This window comes from Vulpes vulpes, chromosome 4 (assembly GCF_048418805.1).
Source record: "Vulpes vulpes isolate BD-2025 chromosome 4, VulVul3, whole genome shotgun sequence".
Lineage (NCBI taxonomy): Eukaryota > Metazoa > Chordata > Mammalia > Carnivora > Canidae > Vulpes > Vulpes vulpes.
Genome location: NC_132783.1, coordinates 118623419 through 118647543, shown reverse-complemented (window position 1 = coordinate 118647543; position 24125 = coordinate 118623419). Strand labels below are relative to the sequence as shown.

Below are 24125 nucleotides of genomic sequence, written 5' to 3'. Positions count from 1 at the left end.
TAAATCTTTTTTTTTTTAATTCTGCTTTTTTCCTGTTTTAATGGTGCACATTGTTTCACACTAGCTTCTTTGGAAATTGCAAGCTTTTTCAGCTACACAGTGAGTTCAGTTCATGAGAATCTGATCTTCATTTACTTTGCAATTCTGCATGGAAAATGTGCTTTGGACTAACAATCAACCGATTAAAAATTTAGGGCAGAGACCTTGGGTAACAGGGGCACTGGCTGTGCATAGGATAAAGTACTATCTACCCTGCACTGCGGAATAATAGCAACGGTGGTATAATAATCAGTGTGGCACAGGTCGCACTCAGCAAGGACTTATGTACCCAGAACTGTGCTGTGGGTTTTACGTGGATCATCACTGGTCTTCATAACCACCACATGAGGTGGGTGCTATTTTTAATCCTGATTTGCCAATGACACACTTGTGGCTTATAGACATTAAGCAGCTTGTTTATCGTTAAGACGCCTCGAACAATTGGACTCAAGATTTGAACCCACACAGTCCAATTCCAGAGCCTCTGCTGTTACTGCTTTGCTTTCCCCCACAGTTGGATAAGTGGTTGGCCCTCCTATTCAATATGGCAGACCACCAAGACCACCTACCTATGACTGTGCTGAGTCTGGCCGCCAGGGTGGCAAACTCCAAAGCCTTCTCATAGCCTTCCAGACTGATCTGCAGCTCCGTCAGCTTGTTGAAAACCCGCAGCTCTGTTCTCATGGCTTTCATCCTTCTTGCTAGAGGAACAGCCCCAGCCTGAGAACAGAAGCACATGGAAGTTTAGTCCAGCTAAGAATCTTTGGTACAGACCATACTCCAGGGGGGCTTACATTCTGCCGGTAGGGGTTGGGGGAAGTGGCCATGTTTCCATGCATGGCTTGCCACAGCTCATTCTCCTGGTCCTTGTTTGGGTTGCTCTGCCCAGATTTTAGAAGTAGGAGAATTAAAGATCACCAGGCCTCCTAAGACTAAAAAAATGGAGATCAGGAAAAGGAAGATGATGTTTCTCGAAGCCACATGGGAACTTCTTCACCTCCCAGCCACATGCTCCATTAGCACCCACAGCACAATCTGTGGAGTATGCTCATGGTATCTGAGAGTGCCCAATAAATAGTCACTTCTATTGTTTTTATTATGATAGAATTTTAAGTAGGTCACTTCATCTCTCTAGACTTAATTTTCTCATCTATAAAGTGCATATGACAGTGAGTAGCTCAATAGGCAGGAACATGCTCAGTGCCTGGCACATACTGTGTGTTTGATAAATGTTTGATGACTAAACAAAGAGCTGAACAAACAAATGAATGAATAAATGAAATTCTAAGGTCAAACAAGATGATGAGCTTTCCATCCTTCAGTCAGTGATGATCAATTATAGTTTTGACATACTTGCTTAACATTTGCACAATTATTTAACTGCCATTATTTTTTAAATCAACTCTTATTATTTTGCCTCATCTTTGCAATAACATCTGTGAAATCACGGTTTTGATGAGCTGGGTGTTACACATTTTTAATTTTTAAAATATATTTTAATGCACACTTAATAAAAACAAAGTAAAACAAAAACAAGTAAAACGAAAGTGTTCATCCTTGGACCCAACATCTACCACCATGCCACAGGTGGTAGACGGAACATTCTGGTAAACACAGAAGTGTGCAAGAAGCTGTAAAATACCATGCACCCAAGAGATGTAGTTATTTTGATGTGTTTTCTCAGAAAGGATCATTTATCAAGCCTAGGAATGACAGTTGACCAACCCCTTCTTTGAGAATCTGTTGGCTAAAAAAAAGGGAGAACATGTGGGTACTGGATGAGGAAGAAAAGAAAAAGGAATACCAGTGAGAGAAGGGAAAGGGACCCCAGGCCATGTGTCCCTGCCCACACTTGTGCCCAGGCCTGGCTTCACGCACTGTGCAGCCCAGGACTTACTCGGTAATACTCCACCGCACGTTGCCTGTGGCGGGTCCCATTGAAGAACACGTCACCTGCTTCTTCATAGAGTTTGAGAGCCAGAGACGGCTCCTCAGACTTCAGGGCTTTCTGGATGGCTGCCTGGATGGGACAGAGACAGGTGTCAAAGGTAGAGAGGACTTCCAAATGTCCACATGAGCTGTAGAAGCGAGATCCTGACCACCTGGTTTAAGCCTCTGCTCACATCCTCCGAACACTGAATTGTCCTCCATGCTCATAGGGCCCACAAGAAGCCTTTGTAATTCCTTGGTCTGGCACTTCCCCATCGTGGTATGAGAGATTACTTTGGTACCCTAGAGATGACTTTTAACAGTACCTAAACGAACATTTTATGTTTGAAAGTTAAGTATTGGGCAGCCCCGGTGGCTTAGCAGTTTAGTGCTGCCTTCAGCCCAGGGCCTGATCCTGGAGATCCAGGATCAAGTCCCACATCAGGCTCCCCGCATAGAGCCTGCTCCTCCCTCTGCCTGTGTCTCTGCCTCTCTCTCTCTGTCTCTTTCTCTTCTCTTTCTCTGCGTGTGTATCTTGTGAATAAATAAGTAAAATCTTTTTTAAAAAAGTATTTATTTTCATGTGTTTTAAAGAAAAAGATTGGTAATACATCCACACCTGTGATTTCAGATAGTGTTATTTAGTGTAGAAAGCTCAGTTGATTTGAAGTTGAGCCAAAGGAAACAATGGTACAGAAAATACATGAAGGTGATAAAACCATGAACTTCATCCATACATGGCTGCAGTCTGGAAAACAGTGATCTCATCTAACACCTACAATTTGCAGATGGAGAAACGCAGGGTGTGTTTGATGAGCAGATCTGCCCTTTGGGACAATTAGTTGGACAGCCACATGGAGGATGGATGAGAGCTGAGGAAGGGACAGACTTCGAGGTTACACACAAATCCAGAACCTCAATGCCCCGAACCAAAACATTAGCAGATCTAGGACAAGAGGGTGTGGATGCAGGATGCACCTTGAAGCTAGTCTCCGGGCTTCTCTCTCAGCACCCCATCTCAATTTTAACTCACCAGTTAATTCCTTGTGTCATCTTATGTCCACTGTCTTTCTCCCCAGCTAACTGAATGCCATGAGAGCAAATGTGACTCCCTTCTTCCCTGCCACAGCCCCAGGGTCAAGAACAGTGCTTGGCAGAGTAGATGCTCAAAGAATACTGGTAGTGTGAGTGAGTGAGTGAGTGAGTGAGTGAGTGAGTGAATAAAGAAGTCACTGACTCTAGAGTTTTCAGCTGAGGCAACTGGAAAAAAGCACGCTAGAAGAAAAGATGGTTGGGTGAGGGAAGCAAGAGTGAGATTGATTTTTGGACAGATTGAATCTGAGATTATCCACATGACAATATCCAGCAGAGTTAAATGTGCAAGTGGGGGGAAGGGTATCTGAATAAAGAAGGGCATAAATCAATAGGGTTGAGTGTGATTCCCAAGGGAGGCAGTGGGGGAAGGAGAGACAGCAGGAGGGGGAAGAGGGAGAGAGATTGTTTGGGGGAACATCTACATTTTAACAGAAAGAAGTCAGCAAAGGAGAGAAGACTTGTCTGAGAAGCAAGCCGGAGACCACAGGAGTGCTCTGTCATAGACAGAATCCAGGAGATTCCAGAAGAGGGCTGAAAAACAGAGGCTCAGAAAGGAGGAGGAAACTCTGCACTTACATAATAGTAGCAAAAAAATGTTAGTGTCTCCCAGCCCTGTACCCTTCTCCTAGCGCCCAGGACCTCTTTATCTCTCGAAAGCGCTTTCCTATTGCATCTCAACAGAAGGCAGGGAGGAAGCCAAAGGGGAGGATGTACCCCCCACAGCATCTGCAGCACAGCTATGGGACTGCAAAGAGCCTGAGGTTGAGACTGACCCTGTGGAACAGCAGGTAGCAGTCCTAGCAGTCCGGGGCTGCATGGGCCTGGGACCAGGCCTGGCCAGTGAGTCTCTGGGACAAGACCCCGCTGTACTTATTACTGCCTAGCTGCACAGAGAAGCAGAGAGGGAAATGGAATCCTGGCATCAGGAGGCTCTGCTGCCCAGCACTGCACAACCCAAGTGGCTCCCTCTGGGCCTCGCCTCCTGGAGAGCCAAAGGCGAGACCTAATTATCTGCTTTCCAAAAAACGCTTCCAGGTCTAACATCCCACAGTAGAATAGTATAGAGGCTGGGAGTGGAGGCTTTATGTCACCTTGTCTGTGTGCAGTTTTCACTACTTATTAGCTGTATCACCTGGGGCAGTTACTCAGGCTCATTAAGCCACATCCATAAAATGGGAGTTGGAGTAAAACTCCTTCTGCATTTGGAGTGAGGGTGTAATTTTAGGAGTTATGCAATCAATGTGCTTGCAAAGTCTCCTGTGCATAGTAAGCCCACACTCAATGTCACACAGCCAGAATTAAGCCTTGGTGGAAGTGGGTTTGTGTGAGTTTAAGTAATAAGGGGAATAAAAAGGGAGAAAATAAAAAATGGGAAGGAAGAAAAGATAATTCGTGTATTTTCAAAGGAACAAATCATATAAAATGTCAGCATTGTGCAAACAATAGAAATGATGATTAAAAAGAAAAATCCAAGTGATTTTTTTATAACAATAATAATAATAATAGATTTTTAATAATAATAAAATACCATTCATTAAGAATTTACTAAGTCCCATGCACTTAGGAGATGATTGCTTTGCATGTGCATTTACTATGCAAGTGACACACCTGACCCTGACTCTAAGAGATAGGGTTTATCCATGAGACACTGAGGCCCTGTGATGTATTGGAAGTAGCTGATGTAGCAAGCCCAAGGTCACACAGCCCGTGATCGATGGCCCTGTGATTGGATTCCAGGCCTGTCTCTCTCCAAAGCCCAGGCCTTTCATCACTACACTCACCATACCTCAGGTATTAAAGGGACACAAACAAAAAGACTAGAAGAGGACAATAATGTTAATGCCCTGCACACATCAACCTTGTCTCACACTGCAGCAAAACCCCAAAGTCAAGGTGTGTGTTGAGCTTAGCAAAAAAGTATCTACTTGACATGGCAAATGAGCAAGTCTCCTACTACATTCTTTGAGAACTCACACATGTATCTGGGACTTGGGGACTGATGGTCAGCCAACCACCCTGGATTCTATCTTGTGCCTGGGAAACATCCCAGGTTAACCCTCCCTCTAAGGCTCAGCATGGACACCACCTCTCTCTAGCTACAGATGGTCACTCTGGAGGATATAGCTGTCTCCCCCAGAGGCCCAAGTGGGAATATGAGCTCTGCAGGAGGCCTACCTGCAGGTACAGCTCCACCAGTTCATCTTCCTGCATGAGGTAGTAGAGTCGCCCAGCTCCGAGCCAGGCCTCAGCAGCCTTGTCTTTCTCCCCAAGGTCAATGAAGATACGCAGGCTCTCCTTGATGCAGATGAGAGACTTCTTGAGAGACCTGGCAGGAGTGGGGGCAGACACAGACCCATTAGGTGTGAGTCCAGGGACCCCTCCCAGGGGCCTCGGAGTCACTCAGCACTAGAGGAAACTGAGGTTCGGGGAGGGAGCAACATTGATTCTGATCACACGGAGAGGTTGGGGCCTGATTTGAATCCTGGCTCTGCTTCAAACATCTGTGCAAACTTGACATATAAAACTTTTCTGTGCCTTAGTTTCCCCATCTGTAAAATGGGAGTATCTTTATACCTGCCTTCAGAGGATTGTTGTAAGGATTAAATGAGAGATGAGGTTGGAGTGCCCACAAAGTAACAGTGATGAATGCTCACAGTAGTTGTCACTTTTATTATTATCGCCCATGGCCCATCCACCTTTTAGCTATACTATGACATTTTTTTCCCATGAGCACCTAACACACAGGATATCCCAAATGCATTGTTATTGAATAAATGCACAAACCAATGATCATAGTGGTGACCTAAAATCATCAAAAAGATGTTGATGTTTTGTTTAAGAAGAAAAATCAAAGAAGGGCAAAAGTTTTAAAAGGTTGGTGCTTAATGGAGGACTCTAATTATCTGGAAAATTGTCTTATGTAGAAAACTCTTCCCCCATGACAGGGATTAATGAAGAAATGAGGCATAGGTAATGTAGTGTGGCACAGATTCAGAATTCTAGAACAAGAAGGAACATTGGGCACCATCTAGCAGTTCTCCATTCCAGCAACTAGAATCACCCAGAAGCTTTTTAAACATCCGTACACAGGAAAAAAAAAAAAAAAAAAACATCCGTACACAGGGATCCCTGGGTAGCTCAGCGGTTGAGCATCTGCTTTCGGCCCAGGGTGTGATCCAGGATCAAGTCCCACATCAGGCTCCCTGAATGGAGCCTGTTTCTCCATCTGCCTGTGTCTCTGCCCCTGTATGTGTGTGTGTGTGTGTGTCTCATGAATAAATAAATAAAATATAAATAAATAAATAAATAAATAAATAAATAAATAAATAAATAAATATTTTTTTAAAAAATCCATACACAGGCAAAGTGGCCCCAACATGTTGACATGCCGTGCTAGCCTGGGACACCCTGGAAGCATTTTATCAAAGCTCAGTAGCAACTTCCCTGTGAACATGGGTTGAGACTTGCAGATCCAATCCCTTATGTTATAGAGGAAACAGGTGCAGGTGCAGGGGTGGGAAGTAATTTGCACAAGGTTTCACAACACGTCTGGGGAAGATCTGAGGCCAGAACTCCCTTCTCCCGAGTCTCAGCCTAGAACACATCCCACAGTGCCCACATTCCTCTGAGACTTGTGGCGCTCCTGCAGCAGCATTTTCTGGGAGTTTATTAAAAACACAGACTCCTAGAGCTATCTCAGACTCACTAGGTCCAAATAATTACAGGTTCAAGCCCTGAATCTGGATTTCTAATTCACCCATGTTATTGTTTATGCACACCAAAGTCTGAGAACCAACCATTGCTCCAAACCATATAGATCCTTTGAGAAACACTTATCATCATCAACCAAGTGTATGAACAGTTAGGAGGGCCTCATCGAACCTCATTATGAGCAATTCAGCCTCAGACCCTATGGTACACAGTGATGGAAACAAACATCACCTTTGACTAGTGAGGCCCTGATTCATCTTGGTAATGAGACAGCTATTGGTCTTCTAGAGGAAATGCCAGGCATGTGGCCCTTGCAAGTCTTGAGAAGAAAGAACTCAGGTTTTCCCCTCTGCCCAGCTCTTGCTATGACACCCAGGATGGGCACAGGCCACCTTCTCTCAAGTATTAGAATATCAGACTTGCTGCTGAGACCATGCCGTGAGCTGAGAAGCTGCACGCAGGGCTGAGCTGGTCGCCAGCCTCCCTGGTTGAGTTAGGATAAATGCAGGCCTCTTTTACTGTTGAAGGCCTGACTTCTCCTGCCTGCTCCCTCCCCTACTCCTCCCCAACCCCCAGACCTCAAGCAGAGTTTCCAAGCCCTGCTCTCCCAACTCCCACTGGAACAGTTGATAAAGACAGGACTCATATATCTCATCCTCCTATTTCCTGCTCTGCTTTTCTTTATTACCATTTGCTGTCCTGGGAGACCCTTAGGCTATGGTTGTTTTCTTCAGACCCCTGGGGAACAAGATTTAGGTTTATTATGAAGAAGTCAATTATAGAGGAAGAGTGGAACTTTGCTTCTTAGACCTTTTCTCTCTGAGCTCACTATGACTGTGGATGAGAGATCAGTATTTCTCTCCAAGAAACACCCCATAGGGATAGGCAAGACTTACAGAAGCCTAGCTATTCACACAGCACCATCAAGACCCCTTGTGCATGCAAGATTTTCCAGAGACATGTACAACATGTACACCTGATCCGTGATGTCTAGTAAAAACACATGCGTTGAGGTCTGAACATGGGAGGTGGTTTCCAGCCTCCTCGGTCTTATTATGTCAGCCATTACCACCCCAACATTTGCACATGCCAGTGTAGTGCTGTGTCACCAGCTGGGCCTGCAATGGTCCAGTGTCCCCAGTTTTTTCAGCCACACCTGCAGGCAGGTTCTAGTTGTGCTTTAGCTCCCAGATCAAAAAGAAATAAAGAGCCTGGCTGGTGGGACAGTCTTCATCACAAGTGTCATGCACTTCTGTGCCACCTATTCCTGACCTTGCCAGGGTACCTCTCCTCTTCTCCAACCCCAAGTCCTCTGGTTCCCACTTTTCCTGCCCCTGAGGTTCAGTCTCTATAGCTGAGTCCTTATTTTTTCCTTCCTACCTGGCTCCCAGCCATGAACTTGGGACCAAGGGACTCTGATGCACCTGCATTCCCAGATTTCCTCTTTCCCTCCCCTACTGGGACTTTCCAGATCCCTGCCCTGCCTGAATGAGTGTCTGACCTCTGGCCCAGCCTCCACTAACTGGTTCTTCCCTGTTTCCATAATAAGAACTACTACTTACCAAGTGCTGAACCCATGCCAGGTATTGGGATATGAATTCTCAGTATATCTTCTCTCATTTAAACTTCAGAAACACTAAGTCATGAAAAGGATCGTAGCCCACTATGCAAATAAAGAAACCCAACAGGGACTTTTTTACCTTGTTCAAGTTTATATGATTCATTTCTAAAGCTTTATGTTGAACCCTCTGCTGTTTTGTCTTGTAATACATGACAGTAATTGTTCCCTGGCATTTATTGAGCACTTGGCATGCATCATCCCATAATAATCATCACAACGGCACTAAGCGAGCATAACATTATTATATCCATTTTATGAATGGGAAAAATAAGGCTCAGAAAAAGGTGAGTGACAGGGACCAGATAATAAATGCTATGTAAACCAGAGTCTAACCGTGAGAATTTGACTCCAGAACCCCACACACACCCTCAAGCACTTGAATTGAACTTGAATACCTCAAGTTCAATATCAGGCTCAGAAGTCAACATATGGGAAGGTTTCTTCTTTTACCAATCTAACAACATAGAAGTTTTGAAGAACATAAGATACTTCAAACCTTGAACAAAGTTTTCTCATCTGCAGAAGTGGGATGGTGAAGTATATCCTATAGCCTAGTGATCAAAGGACATGTCAGTGAAAGCAGTTCTTTCCTTGTTTGAGATTACAGAAATGTTAGAGATTGGTCATATTAATTACATTGAAAACCAAATGTTGAGGCATTTCTTTTTTTGTTCCACAGGAATAAGAAGCCTAAGAATGAGAATAAAAGCCAGGAGTAATAACTTCTAGGCTACTATTATATTCACATGCAAACAATTGTTATTTTGTGAGGACCTGTTGCATCCAATGCATTGCTTCTTTCTAAAGGTAATATGCACATCCCTCGTGGCACTTAACACAATTTATGTGATACTTTTGGAGAATATGTATATAAATATTGTCAATTTCTTGAGCTAGGATATAAGCATTGTGAGCTCAGGGACTATATCTCTCTGTTAGGTTTTAGACTATAGTAAAAACTCTCAGTAAAAATTTGTTGCATAGATTCAATAAAACCTCGAAATTCCCATGGATCCCACCTGGTTCAGCCCTAGAGCAAGGTACAGTTTGCATTGTGTCACCCAAAGACAGGAAACAAGATCCCCAAGGACCCTGCGTATTGAGATATTGAAAATACCAGATCCTGGGGACACCTGGGTGGCTCAGTCAGTTAAGTATCTGCCTTTGGCTCGGGTCATGATCCCAGGGTGCTAGGATCGAGCCCTGCATCAGGCTGTCTGCTCAGAGCCTGCTTCTCCCTCTCCCTCTGCCTGTCACTTTGCCTACTTGGTCTCTCTCTCCCTCTCAAAGAATGAATGAATGAATGAATGAATAAATAAATAAATAAATAAATAAATAAATAAATAAATAAATAAATATCTTTTGAAAACACCAGATCCTATAGCTGTCACCCTGGAGGCAGAGAGAACAAGACTGAAGGTACTGGACAATGGGACAGCCAAGTATTCCAAAGCAAAAACCCATCACAGCTTTCATTATTTGCTTGCCCTCCCCTACCTCCTCCACCTCTAAACCCTAGAGAAAAATCTTTGAAAGAGGAGGCATGAATAGAAAAGTAGCAGGGAGTAGTGAAGCCTTCTTAAGTTGAGGAGGCAGGGATCTGGGCTGCTAGGGCTGCTACCAGGGCCACCAAGTGGGTCACCAATCTGAACTCTCTGGAATAGGCAGGGGTCAGACCAGATGAAAAATGAAGCCCTTCTCATCCATACAACTCCCAGAGGCTTCACACTCTAGCCATCCACATTTATGCTTTATTTAGGGTGAAAACTGTTGGCTGAATAGGCAGGATCCCTACAGAGTAGTTAAGAATATGGACTTTAGGGCAGCCCGGGTGGCTCAGTGGTTTAGCGCTGCCTTCAGCCCAGGGCCTGATCCTGGAGACCTGGGATCAAGTCCCACATGGGGCTCTCTGCATGGAGCCTGCTTCTCCCTCTGCCTGCCTGTCTCTCTCTCTCTCTCTCTCTCTCTCTCTCTCTCTCTCTCTGTCTCTCATGAATAAATGAATAAAATCTTTTAAAAAAGTGAATACAGACTCTAGACCAGGGGTTGGCAAACTATGGCCTGTGAACCCACACAGCCTTCCTCCTGCTCTTATAAGCAGCGTCTCGACAAATACCCACCATTTGCTTCAACATGGATGGAACTGGAGGGTATTATGCTGAGTGAAATAAGTCAATCGGAGAAGGACAAACAGTGTATGTTCTCATTCATTTGGGGAATATGAATAATAGTGAAAGGGAATATAAAGGAAGGGAAAAGAAATGTTGGGAAATATCAGGAAGGGAGACAGAACATAAAGACTCCTAACTCGGGGAAACGAACTAGGGGTGGTGGAAGGGGAGGAGGGCGGGTGTTGGAGGGGAATGGGTGACGGGCACTGAGGTGGACACTTGACGGGATGAGCACTGGGTGTTTTTCTGTATGTTGGTAAATTGAACACCAATAAAAATTAATTAAAAAAAAAAAAAAAAGCAGCGTCTCAGCGGCACACGGCCGCACCCATCCGTTCACGTACATAGTTTACGGCTGTTTGCACAACGCACCTGCAGTAGAGTTGTGACTAGACCACATGGCCACAAAGCCTAAAGCATTTACTATCTGGCCTTTTGCCAAAAAGTTGGCTGACCCCTGGGCTAGACTCAGCCTGGCTATTGATCCGCACTATGCAGTTCACGCAAATTACTTGGCTTCTTCTGTTCTGTTTCTACAGCTCTCTGTGCCACATGTAGTTATCCTGAGAATACACATTGCTTGGGAAACGCTGTGTGCTCACTGAATGCCATCAGTTACTACTGCCACCACCATCTTCACTATGGCTGCTCACTGTGCCAGTCCGGAGGCCCACTGCTCCCCACCCCAGCCCTCCCCCTCACCCCCTCCTAGGGCACAGGAGGGAGGCCTCTCTCTCCTTTACTCCCTCCATCCACTTGAACACCAACCTTCATCAAACCTACAGAATACCTCCAAATGTCAAATGTGTCCCCATCTTTCCATGGCTACTGCCATTCCCTCTGCTGGGAATGCTTATCCTCTTACCCTCTTCTACTTTCCAAAAGCTTACCCTCCCTCTAGGCCCTCCTCAGATGCTACCACCTTCACGAAGCCTTCTATGTCAGATCCTCAACCCTCAGCTGAAAGTGTCCTCTTCTTCCCCTCCAGACCCATTCTGCAGATGCCTGCCATCTCACACAGGAGTGGTTTCTGCCATTTTTTTTAAAAAAGGTTTTATTTATTTACTTATTTGACAGAGAGATAGAGCACAAGCAGGGGGAGCATCAGGCAGAGGGAGAAGGAGAGGAAGAAGCAAGCTCCTCGTTAAGCATGGAACCCAATGTGGGACTTGATCCCAGGACCCTGGGATAATGACCTGAGCTGAAGGCAGATGCTTAACCAACTGAGCCAGTCAGGCACCCTCATTTCTTACCTTTGAGTTTTGTGAGGATGGAAATCTCATGGAGAGAGTGTAATTGAATAAATCTGTCCATATATCAAGACCCACTTAATAAATACCTCCTAGAAGTCACTGTCAGAAAAACATTTGCTCCAACAGATACATTTGTTTATGGTTGTTTTGTTTTGTTTTGTTCTCACTGGGCAGACAGTGAGAACCTCATGTGGCTTTCCCCTTTTTTTCCCCTTTTTACCTCAGCTACCAGGAAGCTTAGAACAAAATTACTGTAACCACTTCTAGGAACGTGCAATTACCTGTTTACCTGGGTCTGCTGGGCACTCTGTAGGAGGAGGTGATTTATACATGCTAAATAAATGTAGCATTATAGCACATTCTCCATGATGGCCTGAGCATTCTGTAAAAGGATAATGACCTTATGTCTGCAGGCTTTCCTCTGACATCTGAGGCACTTCTCCATCTACTTCTTTGTTTCACTCCCATTGGTGGTAAAGCAGGAGAAGGGGAGGTTTATTTCTTTCCAGTTATACAAGTCAGGATCTCAAAGATTATAATTATAGAATATTAGGGTTAAAAGACCCTCATCTGGATAAACTTCCAGAATGATGGACTAAGGATCACCTAAAGCCCACTCCCCCAATAAAAGGACATTTGTAGGGTGTCCTGGAATGGAATCAGTGTCACTCTGGGGTCACAGCTCCTGTCCCCTCACATCCTGCAAGGATCCCTTCCTGGAACTGAAGGCAGAGATAGTGGGAGGTTTGGAGGACACTTGATTCTTGCAAGAGAGGGAAAGGGTGAGGGAGAGGAGACAGAGTGAGGGGGATATAGAGGAAGAGAATTTGTTATCTGATTATTAGCGATCTGGTTGTCTGGGCGCCCAACGTTGCCACATTGCCTGGAAAAACAAAACTTGTCATTCAGTGAGCTTCTCCTCAACCACCTTTCTCTGCTCAACACTAGCAATGATCCCGGGTCTACTTTAGATGCCAGTCATAATTATGTACACGATGCTGCTAATCTGTTGCAAAATGAAATCAGATATCTCGCAAACCATGCAGAATGTAATGGAATCAGTTAAAAGTCTGTCGGAAAGCAGAACTGCAGGCGGCACCGCTGGAGAGCAATGGGTGAGCAGATGCCACCCGGGGAGGAGACAAGAGAAGAGAAAGTCAGCAGGAGACAGACAGCAAGATACTTCACACGGGAATAGTTTCAAGATCCAGGGATTAAAAGAAGCATTGGGGTAAAACAGTTCACTTTTGGTGTGTTTTTGCAAAAAGGAGCCTTTTCAAGAGAGGGCTGAGAAGTCGATCACCAAGCAAAGCATATTTCGTGGTGCTGTTATACAATTCTGTCGACACGATTAAGCTAAACGTCAACACTTCTTTTGCAATTGATCCCATGACTTTGCACTGCTGCAATTCTAACCCAAGTGTCTTCACTAAGCCGTGAGAATAAAACATAGTTCCATCACTTCCAGTTTCATTGTAAAGGTAGGGTTCCAAATCAAACTTCTTTACTGTGAGATTTTACCCTCCCCTGCCGGTAGATGAATTAACTCTGTGCTGTTTCTCCAATACCCACTGTCCTCAGGTAACCTCAGCCTCCTGGCGGCTCCAGTCCCCGTATAATAACTGCCCACTCCCTGACCTAGGCACCCTCAGCCACGGTCACAGGACGGTTCTTACAGAAACATGGAGGTAACTGTCACCTAGCCAACATCACCAAGTCCATCCTATGGATCAGGCCCTGTTCCAAGGGTTCCATGTGCATCAACACATTTATTCCCCATATGAATACTGTACTGTAGACGCCCCCATTATTGCCTCCAAGGAGGAAGCTGAGGTACAGTGAATTTCAGTAATTTGCTCAAAGCCGCACAGCTAATAAGCGATAGAAGACACCGTGCGGTGGCTGCAGGGCCCACGCTCTTTTCTGTAATGTCATAAACGCACCGCATGCATGTGAACGTCACTTCCTGAGGAAAAGAGTGCTGTCTGCCTTGAAGGAACATAAGCAGTTTCTAGAACTGCCACCAAGCCCAGACTTACCTGGGTGTGTTCAGGTTTCGATAGAGCTGCCCGAGGGACTCCAGCAGCCTCCCTTCCATCTCTCGGTCCCTGAGTTGATGAGCCAGGGCCAGCCAGTGCTCATGGTAGGTGATGCATGCCTTGGGGTTTGGGGATACAGAGCTGTAGAAATGGCAGAGGGATTTGGTGATCTGAAGCTGACCTGAACACAAAGCGGGAACACGAATGAGATCGCTTAAGGATAGGGCGAGGGCAAAGTGCGCTCTAACACTTTTCTCTAAAGCTTCGTGTAGCACAGGACATACTCACTCTTTAGGTGTCCATGCCTTAAGCCAAACAGCAATGCCATTTCATAACAGAGGCGACCACTGGCCAGATGGCGTCCATGCACCAGGACTTGGGCCAACCAGAGAAGCACCTGTACTAATTCCATGTCCGTCTCCATGCTGGTCTGGAGTTCAGAATAGAGTCGGACAGCCTGCAGGAGATAGTCCTTGGCTGGCTGCTGAGCCCAGGACTTAAGGGTCAGGTGGCCAAGATTGGCCAAAGTCACTGCCTGGTTGCGTACATTCCCCGTTTCCTTTGCTCTGTTCAAGGCCCGGAGATAATTCTTGGCTGCCCTGTTCACCCACCCTTCGCCTTGAAGTGCAAGTCCCAAGAGGTTCTGGACCACCCCCTTCTGGGGTGTCTCCTTCTGGGAGTATAGGAGTGGCTCGAGGATGTCCAAAGCCTTCTTTGCCTGGCTGGCTAAGAGATAAGCCCATGCCAGGCAGAGGGAAGACTCAAAGGCTTCCTGCTCACCCAGCAGCTGCCCTACCACCAAAGCCTGGCTCAGATAATGGATGGCACCATCAGGAGACCTGTGTTGGAGGTATACTTTGGACAGGATAAGACACAGGGCCCTCTGGGTGCTCCAATTGCTCTGCTCCTCGCAGACAGCCAGTGCCTGCCTGAGTGCTGGGCAGGCCAGGGCAGAAACTTCACCCCAGTTTGAAAAGGGAACTCCAAGGAGCTTGGTGGTGTTCTGAAGAACCAGGTAGACCTGCCAAATTGGAAGGGACATCCCTTGGCCACCCTGGGTACCACGTTGCTGGACGGAGGCCACTGTAAGGTGTGGAAGATATTTTTTATCATACAGAAAACTTAAGATGGTGGCTGTAGCATCCAAGTCAGGAGGGTGTCCAGACAGGAGCTGCAGGCGCTCAGCAAAGGGCAGGACCTCCTCATGCCGGCCTAGGCTTAGGAGCAATCGGATGGCCAGGAAACAGGCCCTGGCCTCCAAAGGACAGCTGCCTGCTACAATACCCTGGCGTAGTACATAGGCCACCACGTCCAGCTCATTCTTGGTACTAGACTCCCGGTCAGGCAGGCAAGTCAACAGAGCACCTGCTTTCTCCAGCAGAGTGGAGCCTTTATGCCTGAGCCTCTGCCTCAGGTAGATGGCAGCCAGATTGATATACAGAGCAGCCACCAAGGATAGGTCTTCAAATGCCCCATCAAGGATATACACAGCCTCCTCAAAGTACACCCTGGCCTGAGAGAGTTTGACCTTCCTGACACTCAGCCGGCCCAGGAGGAAGCAGAGCCGGGCATGGGCCCAGGTCCTGTGGCTCCGCTTGGCCCACTTCCTTGAGGCCTCCAGGTAGGCCACAAGTTCATCCTCCTCAGAGAAGCTGTAAAAGGAAGACGTGAGGAAAGAGAAAGAGAAATCATAGAGGCTCTTAAAGTGGTCAGCGTAACCCTTGTGATCCAAAAAAGCCAATATGGAGGCGAAGTTCTCAGCCTCCTCCTCTTCCTGACCAGTGTTTAGGTCCATGAGCAGTTCTGGGTCATCTAGGTCATCAGGCTCCGGCAAGTGGTAGCTGTCCGAGGCGGCTGAGAGGAGCTCCTCCTCCAGGCTGGAGTCCTCAGAGCTGCTGGACTGTCTGGAGCCCATGGCCTGCTGCTCTTCCCAGCCTCTACCAGGCCTGGCCTCCTTAAAGCCTTCAGGCTGGGACGCTGTAACGGATAAGCAGAGTTGAGCAACCGTGAGCACCTGCCACTGTGGTGGCCAGATCCTGGTAAGAGGACAGGATGCTGCTCTGAAGGACCGAAGGTCAGGTTCAGCATGATCTCTACTCACCACTTAGATCGTTTGGAAGATTCTGGATGGATTCAAACCCACCTGGGTAGAGATGAAGGACAGACCTGGTGTTAGGTCAGAATAAGCCACCATGCCTATACTGCAGTTGCACCCCAGACACTTAGTGTTTAAACCTCTCTAAAAAAACTGGGCAGGATTTTCTCCTCCATCACCAGTGTAAAAGCTGCGGGGACCTGCAGAGCATCTTGTTTGAGCTGCTCATCTTACAGGTGGGAACTGAGGGAGAAATAAGACCCAGAGCCCAAAAAGAAAATCAGAAAAGCTAGAAACACAGCTCTTTTCCAGGAGTTGTGGGATAGGGGGTGGAGGACGAAATCTGAAGGCCCAAATCTCCCAGCTAGCTGACAGCAGAGCCATAAACAAAATTCCAAGTGTGGCACATTTTGTAGCAAGCAGCATCCCCTCCCATTTCTGTGCATACAGCTTTCCTTCTCCCTCACTCACCATCATCCTCTCAACTGTCATGGACTCAACTGCACAATGTGACACATGACTAGGTGACCAAAGGTGACTAATGAAGGAAAGAGGAGCATCTGTGGGTCCTAGCCTTGTTCCCTGAAGTAACTTTGTGGGGAATAAGGTAAAATAAGGGGCTGTCTGGAGCACAGCTTTGGACATTCTGAGTCTGAGGTATTCCCAGGAGCTCTAGGCTGAGGAGGAAGTAGATCTGTAGCCAAAGAAAAAAGTTGAGACTTGCAAATACAGATTTAGAAGACACCGCGGGTCTCAAGGAATGTGTTCAAGTCCTAGAAGAAGCCTTGGGACAAGAAAGCAAAGCAGCTGGAGGAGAGGAGCTTGTGAAGGAGCCAGAGAAGCATCTCCCAGCAGGTGGGAGGCAGCGAAGGAGCCTAGAAAGGCACCATCTGAGAGGAGAGGAGACACAGAGATCAAGGTGCCTCTGGGACAGCCACCTGATGTCACAAAAGTGGAAGAAGTCTAGATGAGAACTGAGAAGACACCTTGGATTTGGCAGCAAAGAACCGAACCCTCTTGGCAAAAGTGGCCACAGTGTAACTGTGGAGGCGAAGGCCAGATTCATGCCCCCCAGGACACGGGCTGCTGGAAATGAGATGCTACCTCTTCCCGGCAAAGAAGCAACAGCCTCCTGAGCCCTCATTCCGGGCTCTCCAGTAAACCTTGAGGACAGCGGAGCCCACACCGGGCCAAGCCTCTGCCTACTACTCTCCATGACAGTCATTGTAGCTACTTGTGATCTATAACCTCCATAGGTAGAAGGCCTCACAGCCAAATGTGGGAGAGCTGGAGAGCTGGGCTATGGAGAGCTGTCCTTGTGCCCCAGCCCTTGCTGACACTGAGGACACATGCCAGGCCCTGGGGGAGCTGGAATTTACCAATAGGATGCCCCTGTTCTGACTGCCTTGGTGCCAGGAAAATTCTGCATCCAGCAGAGCTGCACTCCTGGTCTATCGATGGGAGGCAATGGATTGCCTGGGATGTGCTCCTAGATCTCTCCCTACCATTGGATCAATGGTTGGTGGATCCCTTAGATCCAAGTCTGTGGCCTGCCCCTGCTCAAGGCACACCTGCAGTCATCCTGGATTTTCAGACCTCAACTCCCCCTACCAGGCAGTGCCCATAGGATAAGCCTCCTGACTGAGCCTGATGGGTCATGTGATCTGTTTGTGGCTAGAAAGTTCTGGCAGGGCTGTGCAGATGCCTAGGCTAGGTGCTCCTCACAGATGCTCCTTGTGCATTGGGAAAGACCCTGCTGCCTGCTCTCTGCCCCAGGGAGGGCTCCTGCAGAATCTTTGATCTGCCCCATCTAACGGGCAGTGCCCCATCTAATCTGTCCAAAGCAGGGTGGACACAATACTACCATCACTGAAGAGATGGGGGGCGGGGGGGGAAACAAGAATCCTTCCTCAGATGACTGCCAAAAGGTGAAGGTACTTCCTGACACAGAGCAGTGGGCCCTTCCAAAGTAAGGGGAAGGAGTGGCATTCATTCGTTCAAACAATCATTCGGACACTGAGGCTCCTCCCCCACCCAAAGCCAACACACCCCAACAGTCCAGTGTCAGTTTGTGTTGGGGGAAGCGTGGTGGAGTAGGGATTGTCCTGACTAGAAAATGGGGAAGGCTCTAATTCACCAGGGCCTCAGTTTCCCAATCTGTCAAATGAGAGGAGAAAACACTCACTAAGCCGGTAGACAGACGCGATGTCAGTATGAGCAAGTGTGTGGAGGAAGCTGGCACACTCAGCTTTCCTATCACTTCCCAGGACCCACAGAGAGCATCTTTCCTCGTCACTGAAAAAGGCAGAACTCTTGTTCCTGCATTGAGACAAAAGACAGGGACACAGATCAGTGCAAGGCTCCAGACACAACCATTCTCTCTCCAGCCCAGGATACAGTGAAGGACATAGAGAATCCATCGACTGACTTGTCATAGCTGCAACCAGACTCCTCATCTCACTGCCATATACTGTATTTATCTATGCTGCCCAAGAAGAAGAGCTCTGAGCACTTCACTCATGAAGAAATGAGCTACATGGCTGCCGAACAGGTCAAAGCGGGAATGAAAACACCCCTTCTGTTAAAACTATCTCCAAGAGAAACAAAGTCCCTTTCCTTGACCCCTTCCCTTTCTTTGAGACCACTGGGCGCCCATTCTTAATGGAGAAATAGGAACTGACTGCCCCAAAAGTAAGAGTTGAAAAGGAACCATTAAAAGATGTTTTTTTTCTTTAATCAGGTTACTTTAAGAAAACATTAGGGATGGGTAACACAATCTAGAGAAGCAATGAAAAAAGTTTGACTATGGTCAGAAGAACCTTTTACAATTGTTGACATCCCAATTCCATGGCACAGAACAAGAACATTATGTGGCATTCAGAGAAGGGACAGGAAGTGGGTAGAAGGAAGGTCAGGGGCTGGAAGAAATGACTGCAAATAATAGAAATCCTTATATTCACTGTACTGTGTAAACTCATTGTTAAAATTAATTTGCTTAGAAGTTTGTCATAGAATCAAAGAATGTGAAAATTAGAAGTGCCTTAGAAAAAATTCAATCCAGAAATCTACATGAACAAATTTTAAGATCTCTTTCAGGTCAAATAATGTTGTAGGGGTAGCAGGAGGTTTAACCTCAGAATCCATTTTTTAAACAAAAATAACTTGGAAGCCCAAGGGGTTATAACAGCTAATACTTGGGGGTGAGGGGATCCTATTATGAATCAGACACTCTTATCTCATTTAATCTACATAATTGCCCAATGAGGTAGCTACTATTCTTATCCCTTTTTACAGAGGATGAAACTGAGGCACAGAAAAATAAAGTTGGTAGTTAAGAAGTGTTTTGTTTTTTTTTTTAAAAAAACGATCTTCTCCAGTTCAAGCAGAATTAAGGGAGGAGTGGGGATGGGAGTGCCACGGTCTGCCACCTACATTTGTCCTCGGTACTCAGGTAAAGCCAGGGATGGGAAAACCAGGAGCTAATATGAACTGCTCAAGGTCGCACCACTAATTAGTGACAGAACCAGCACTAAAGATATGTCCTGATGTCTGGCCCAGGACTCTTTCCATGACACATTGAGCCCACACCTCTCGGCCCGACTTCCAGATTTTCTCAGCACCATGAAAGCAGCCATCCTCAAAAGAGCATCTAGTTTAAATCTACAACTAAGTTCATCTGAGATAAAAAGAACTATATGATTTCAAATTTCTATAGAACGTTTAAATTTTGCCAAGCATTCCTGAATTTACTATTTCATTTAGTGCCATGCTCAGAATGACACAGCTGGCAAGTGGTAAAGCTGAGACAGAAACTGTGATCTTCTGTCTCTGTAGCCCATTGCCTCACAGCTGATCTGCTATGTCCTGAGTCCTTGGAATGTTCTTGGAAAGAGTCCAAGAAGCTTGAAAAATTACATTAGGGTTTTCCTAGCATGGAAATGAGGCTAGAATGGTAAGATTTCTAGGATATATGGCAGGCTGAAGTGTTCCACAGGGGGTTACTCTCACCCACAAACACAGACAAATCATAGATAAAATGTGACAAGGATAAATATTTTACTACATTCTTAGACTTGAAAAAAGGAAAGAGAAATGCCTGAAAGCCAGAAACAAAAGGAGATACCAAAGCCCAGTTGGTAAACAACAGCAGATAGCCCAGAGATCCCAGGAGTTTTCAGCTGGGACACTGGCCCTCAGGACTGGGGCTCACTTTGTCATGCCACCTAGGGACAGAATATGTGACTTTGGGTCTGTCTGAAGCTGTGAAGCTGACCTGAGCTCCCTACATAACTTTGAGCTCCCTACAGCCTGAAGTCAGGAAGAACTACAGCTTCTGGGAAGAGGAGGTGGGAAAACTTGCCTGGCAATGACACACTTTCCATCTGACTGCATCCCTGGGGAAAAAAAAAAATCAAACACCTGGACTTACACCATTAGAAGGTGTATATTCTGAATTACACCATACAGTGTAAGTACCACAATTGAAGAACATAACATTTAAAAACCAGCCCTGGACCACTGAGTTCCTTAATTTGCTGGGAGGGCAAATGCCAAAATTGTTCTACTGGTATGTTTTCTTCAGTCCAGGCTTCATGCAAAGACTGTCTTTTAAAATGTTGAATATTCAGGGCACCTGGGTGGCTCAGTTGGTTAAGCATCTGACTGGTGATTTAGGGCCAGATCAGGTCACATCTCACAGGTCATAGGATAGAGCTCCACATAGGGCTCACCCTCAACTGGGAGTCGGCTTGAGTTTCCCCCCCCACCACCCCCCTCAACATGTGCACATACTCACACATGCTCTCTCAAATAAATAAATAATTCTTTAAAAATAAAATAAAACGTTGAAAATTGGTTCACATAGCCAAAAATACAAACACAAGAAAAGTAACTACTGACAATGAATGCCAGCAGGTTCACAAATAGGTAAATTAACACTAGAAAAACTAAAAATAATAACAATCAAAAGATTAATTTATAATAAGCATGGTTAAAATGATGAAATGAAAGACTGATTAGAAGCTACAATGAAAATGTGGAACGTAGTGAGCAGAAATAAGTATATGCGGAAAATAGCAAAATACAAATTCTAGAAATGAAAAGAAAGGCATGAACACTTAAAACTACAGGAGTGAGTTAAACAGCAGGTTTAGTCATAACAGAGGAGAGAATTAGTGAAACTCAGACGGCTTGGAGGACATCACCCAGAATGCACCTAGAGGGACACAAAGATGAAAAAATATAAAAGAACTGATTAAGCATTAGGGCTAGAATGGCAAGTCCAACATACCTCTGTTAGGAATTCCAGAAGATAGACTAAAAAGAATGAGAGAGAGGCAATATTCAAAGGGAGAAGGACTGAGAATTTTCCAGAATTGAAGAAAGACATGAGTCTTCAAGCTGAGGAAGTGCACCACGTCCTAAGCAAAATAAATGAAAATAATATCATTTTCAACATGACTTCCATTTCTATAGGGCTTTTCATCCTCCTGATCCATCTTTCTGGGTTCCATTAGCTATCGCTTGGCAAATCAACTTACAAGATGAAAGCATTAAACAGAGAGGATAAAGGCATAAATCAATGAAATAAAAACAAAGTAGAAGAAATAATAAAGTAAATGTGAAACTAGTGAAATAGAAAACAAAGAAACAAGAAAGATGGCCAACACAAGAAAACTTGTTTCTCCATCCAAGGATTAACGAAATGGACCCTGGCAAAGCAGATTTGAAATTTTATGCTAGTAGTTCTTGTTCCTTCCACTTTGAAGGTTATTCTACACCTAGCTAAATTATCATTCACAAGTATATTTTAAGTATATTTAACACAAACAAGGACTAAAGGCTGAGAGTAGTTACAACTCACAGATCTCCACTGAAATAACTCCTAAAAGATAACACAGATGACATCTAACGATAAATATGTAACAGAATAGGTCACATCTAGATATATCATAGTACAAAACATCAGTAAGAAAAACCTAAGAGAGAGAGAGAGAGAAAGCTGCCTACCTGCAAAGAAATGGCTATGAGACTAACGGCAAACTTGTCATCAGCAAAAATAGATGCCACAAGAAACGAAATTATAAAGAAGACAGAGATAAACAACGTGAAGAATAAAAGAGGGCATATAAAAAATAGAATTTTTCAAACGTCTAATACTATGAGATATTGGCTTATCCCCCATGGGTTTTTTTTTTCTGGTATTGAGTGCATTAATTTTTCAATCTTGCTTATTTTTTAGTTTACACATTTAAGTATCTAAATTTCCTTTAAGAAACACTTTATTAAAACAAACTAAATCTACAACGCGAGTAAGTCCTAAATTTACTGTATCAATGGAAAAGAAGGGGCCAGTTACAGAAGAAACATGTATATACATTTTTTAAAACACAAAACTCTAGTATTTTTTTTTTTTTTTACAAATATCTGTTTCTAAAATGTATCAGAATGATGACAGGGAAGATACATATCAGCTTCAGCTAGAGCCCCCCCACCCCCACCCCGGGGTAGGAATCAGGATCACAGGGTGAAAGTAGGAAGGAGTAACAAGGAGTCTTCAGTTATATCTAAATTCATTTTTCCCTCAACACACACACACACATATACATATACACACATATACACACATATCAAATACCTTTTGAAAGCATAAAACCGAAGAATAGCAAGGTGTGGCATTTGTCACCATCAGCAACTCTTAAATCTCTAAAGGCACGCTGGCCAAGACAAATACCATGTCTATTCAGATGGAATACCTGCCCCAAGCTTTAAGAACTGGTTTTCCAGCTGCCAGTTGCTGTGAAACCAGGTCGCTGGTGTTGAAATATGGGCTGTAAATAAAAGGAAACTCACAACTTTGCTCCCGTGGAAATACAGGATCCCTTTCCTATGTGTCAGAGGCACAGACTAAATCTGACTCACAAGACAGCTTCTGAGAAATTTTACTCTCAATATATTGCCGATTTGGTTAAATAAATACAAATGGATGGATGGATGGATGGATGGATGAGTGAATGAATGAATGAATGAATGAATGAAGACACTTTAAGAAGTAATATACTAGCACAGGGAGGGACCTGTGGGAAGAGGAAGGAGACAGCAAATGCAGGACCGGCTTCAGAAACCTCATACCAAAAAAACAGACTAAGAGTGACACCCAGTGGCCAGACCACCTGCATAGCACACAGGATGATTCCCAGGAACTCCACCCAGTGGCTGCTGCTTGTATCAGGGTGTGTGTGAGCTTTTCCTCTCATTGCTGTGTTTTGGAGAGGTTTGTGATCTAGAAAGTGCTTGGTTGTGGGGTGGAGGACTACAATGAGTCAGTTCCCCTGTCCCCTCTTTCTTCCACCTCTCCCTCTTTCCTGGCTCACCTTTCCCCTTCCCTACCCAATGTGCAGTCTCTGGTGATGGGGTCCCACAGGTGACCAGGTGGAGAGGCCAACAGAAGACACTATAGAAATAACCAGAAGTTCTCAAGCCATCGCTGCGATACAGGAGGTGATGTTCTTTATGGCATGAGTATGTCCCCTACAACTAAGCCAGTTAAAATGTGATAATCAAATTAATTTAGTGGCATAAGTTATTGAGATTTGGGGCAAGGTATGAGGTTCAGAAGTCCAAAAATAGTTTATGAAATCTAACACCTGCCCCCGATATCCTATTAAAACTACCTCTCAAAGACTACCACCATGACAGGAACAGCAATAGTAAGAATTAATGCATATTGATTTTTTTTCTTTTTAATGAGAGACACAAAGAGAGAGAGGCAGAGACACAGGCAGAGGGAGAAGCAGGCTCCATGCAGGGAGCCCGACGTGGGACTCAATCCTGGGTCTCCAGGATCACACCCTGGGCTGAAGGTAGCGCTAAACCGCTGAGCCCCCGGGGCCGCCCAATGCATATTGATCTTAAACACACACTGTGCCGGGCACCATTCTAAGTGCTTTACGTGTATTAGCTCATGGCAACTCCTGACAATCCTATGGACAAATACTAATATCATATGCATTTACAGATGAGAAAGAAACCTGAGGCACAGAGAGACCAATTAACATGTCCAAAATTGCAAAGCTGGTAAGCTAATGGAGACACCCAATATGCTTGCGTGGCCAAGCATAAATGCCTTTCAGGCAGTCTGGCTCTCAAACTCTGATTACTAAGCTACTCGGC

The 24125-nt window shown here is 45.3% G+C and overlaps 1 protein-coding gene across 12 annotated transcripts in view; it reads right to left on the bottom strand.

The window, feature by feature from the left end:
• SH3TC2 (SH3 domain and tetratricopeptide repeats 2) overlaps nt 1–24125 on the bottom strand; it is a 105179-nt gene that overhangs the window by 4658 nt on the left and 76396 nt on the right. For all 12 annotated transcript variants that reach the window (XM_072756911.1, XM_072756902.1, XM_072756903.1 and 9 more), the window contains 7 exons: nt 18139–18272; nt 15960–16001; nt 14147–15835; nt 13859–14039; nt 5239–5389; nt 1937–2059; nt 609–759 (listed from right to left, as the gene is read on the bottom strand). In XM_072756911.1, coding sequence (XP_072613012.1) covers nt 609–759; nt 1937–2059; nt 5239–5389; nt 13859–14039; nt 14147–15835; nt 15960–16001; nt 18139–18272 — 2471 coding nt within the window. The remainder of the gene's footprint in view (nt 1–608; nt 760–1936; nt 2060–5238; nt 5390–13858; nt 14040–14146; nt 15836–15959; nt 16002–18138; nt 18273–24125) is intronic.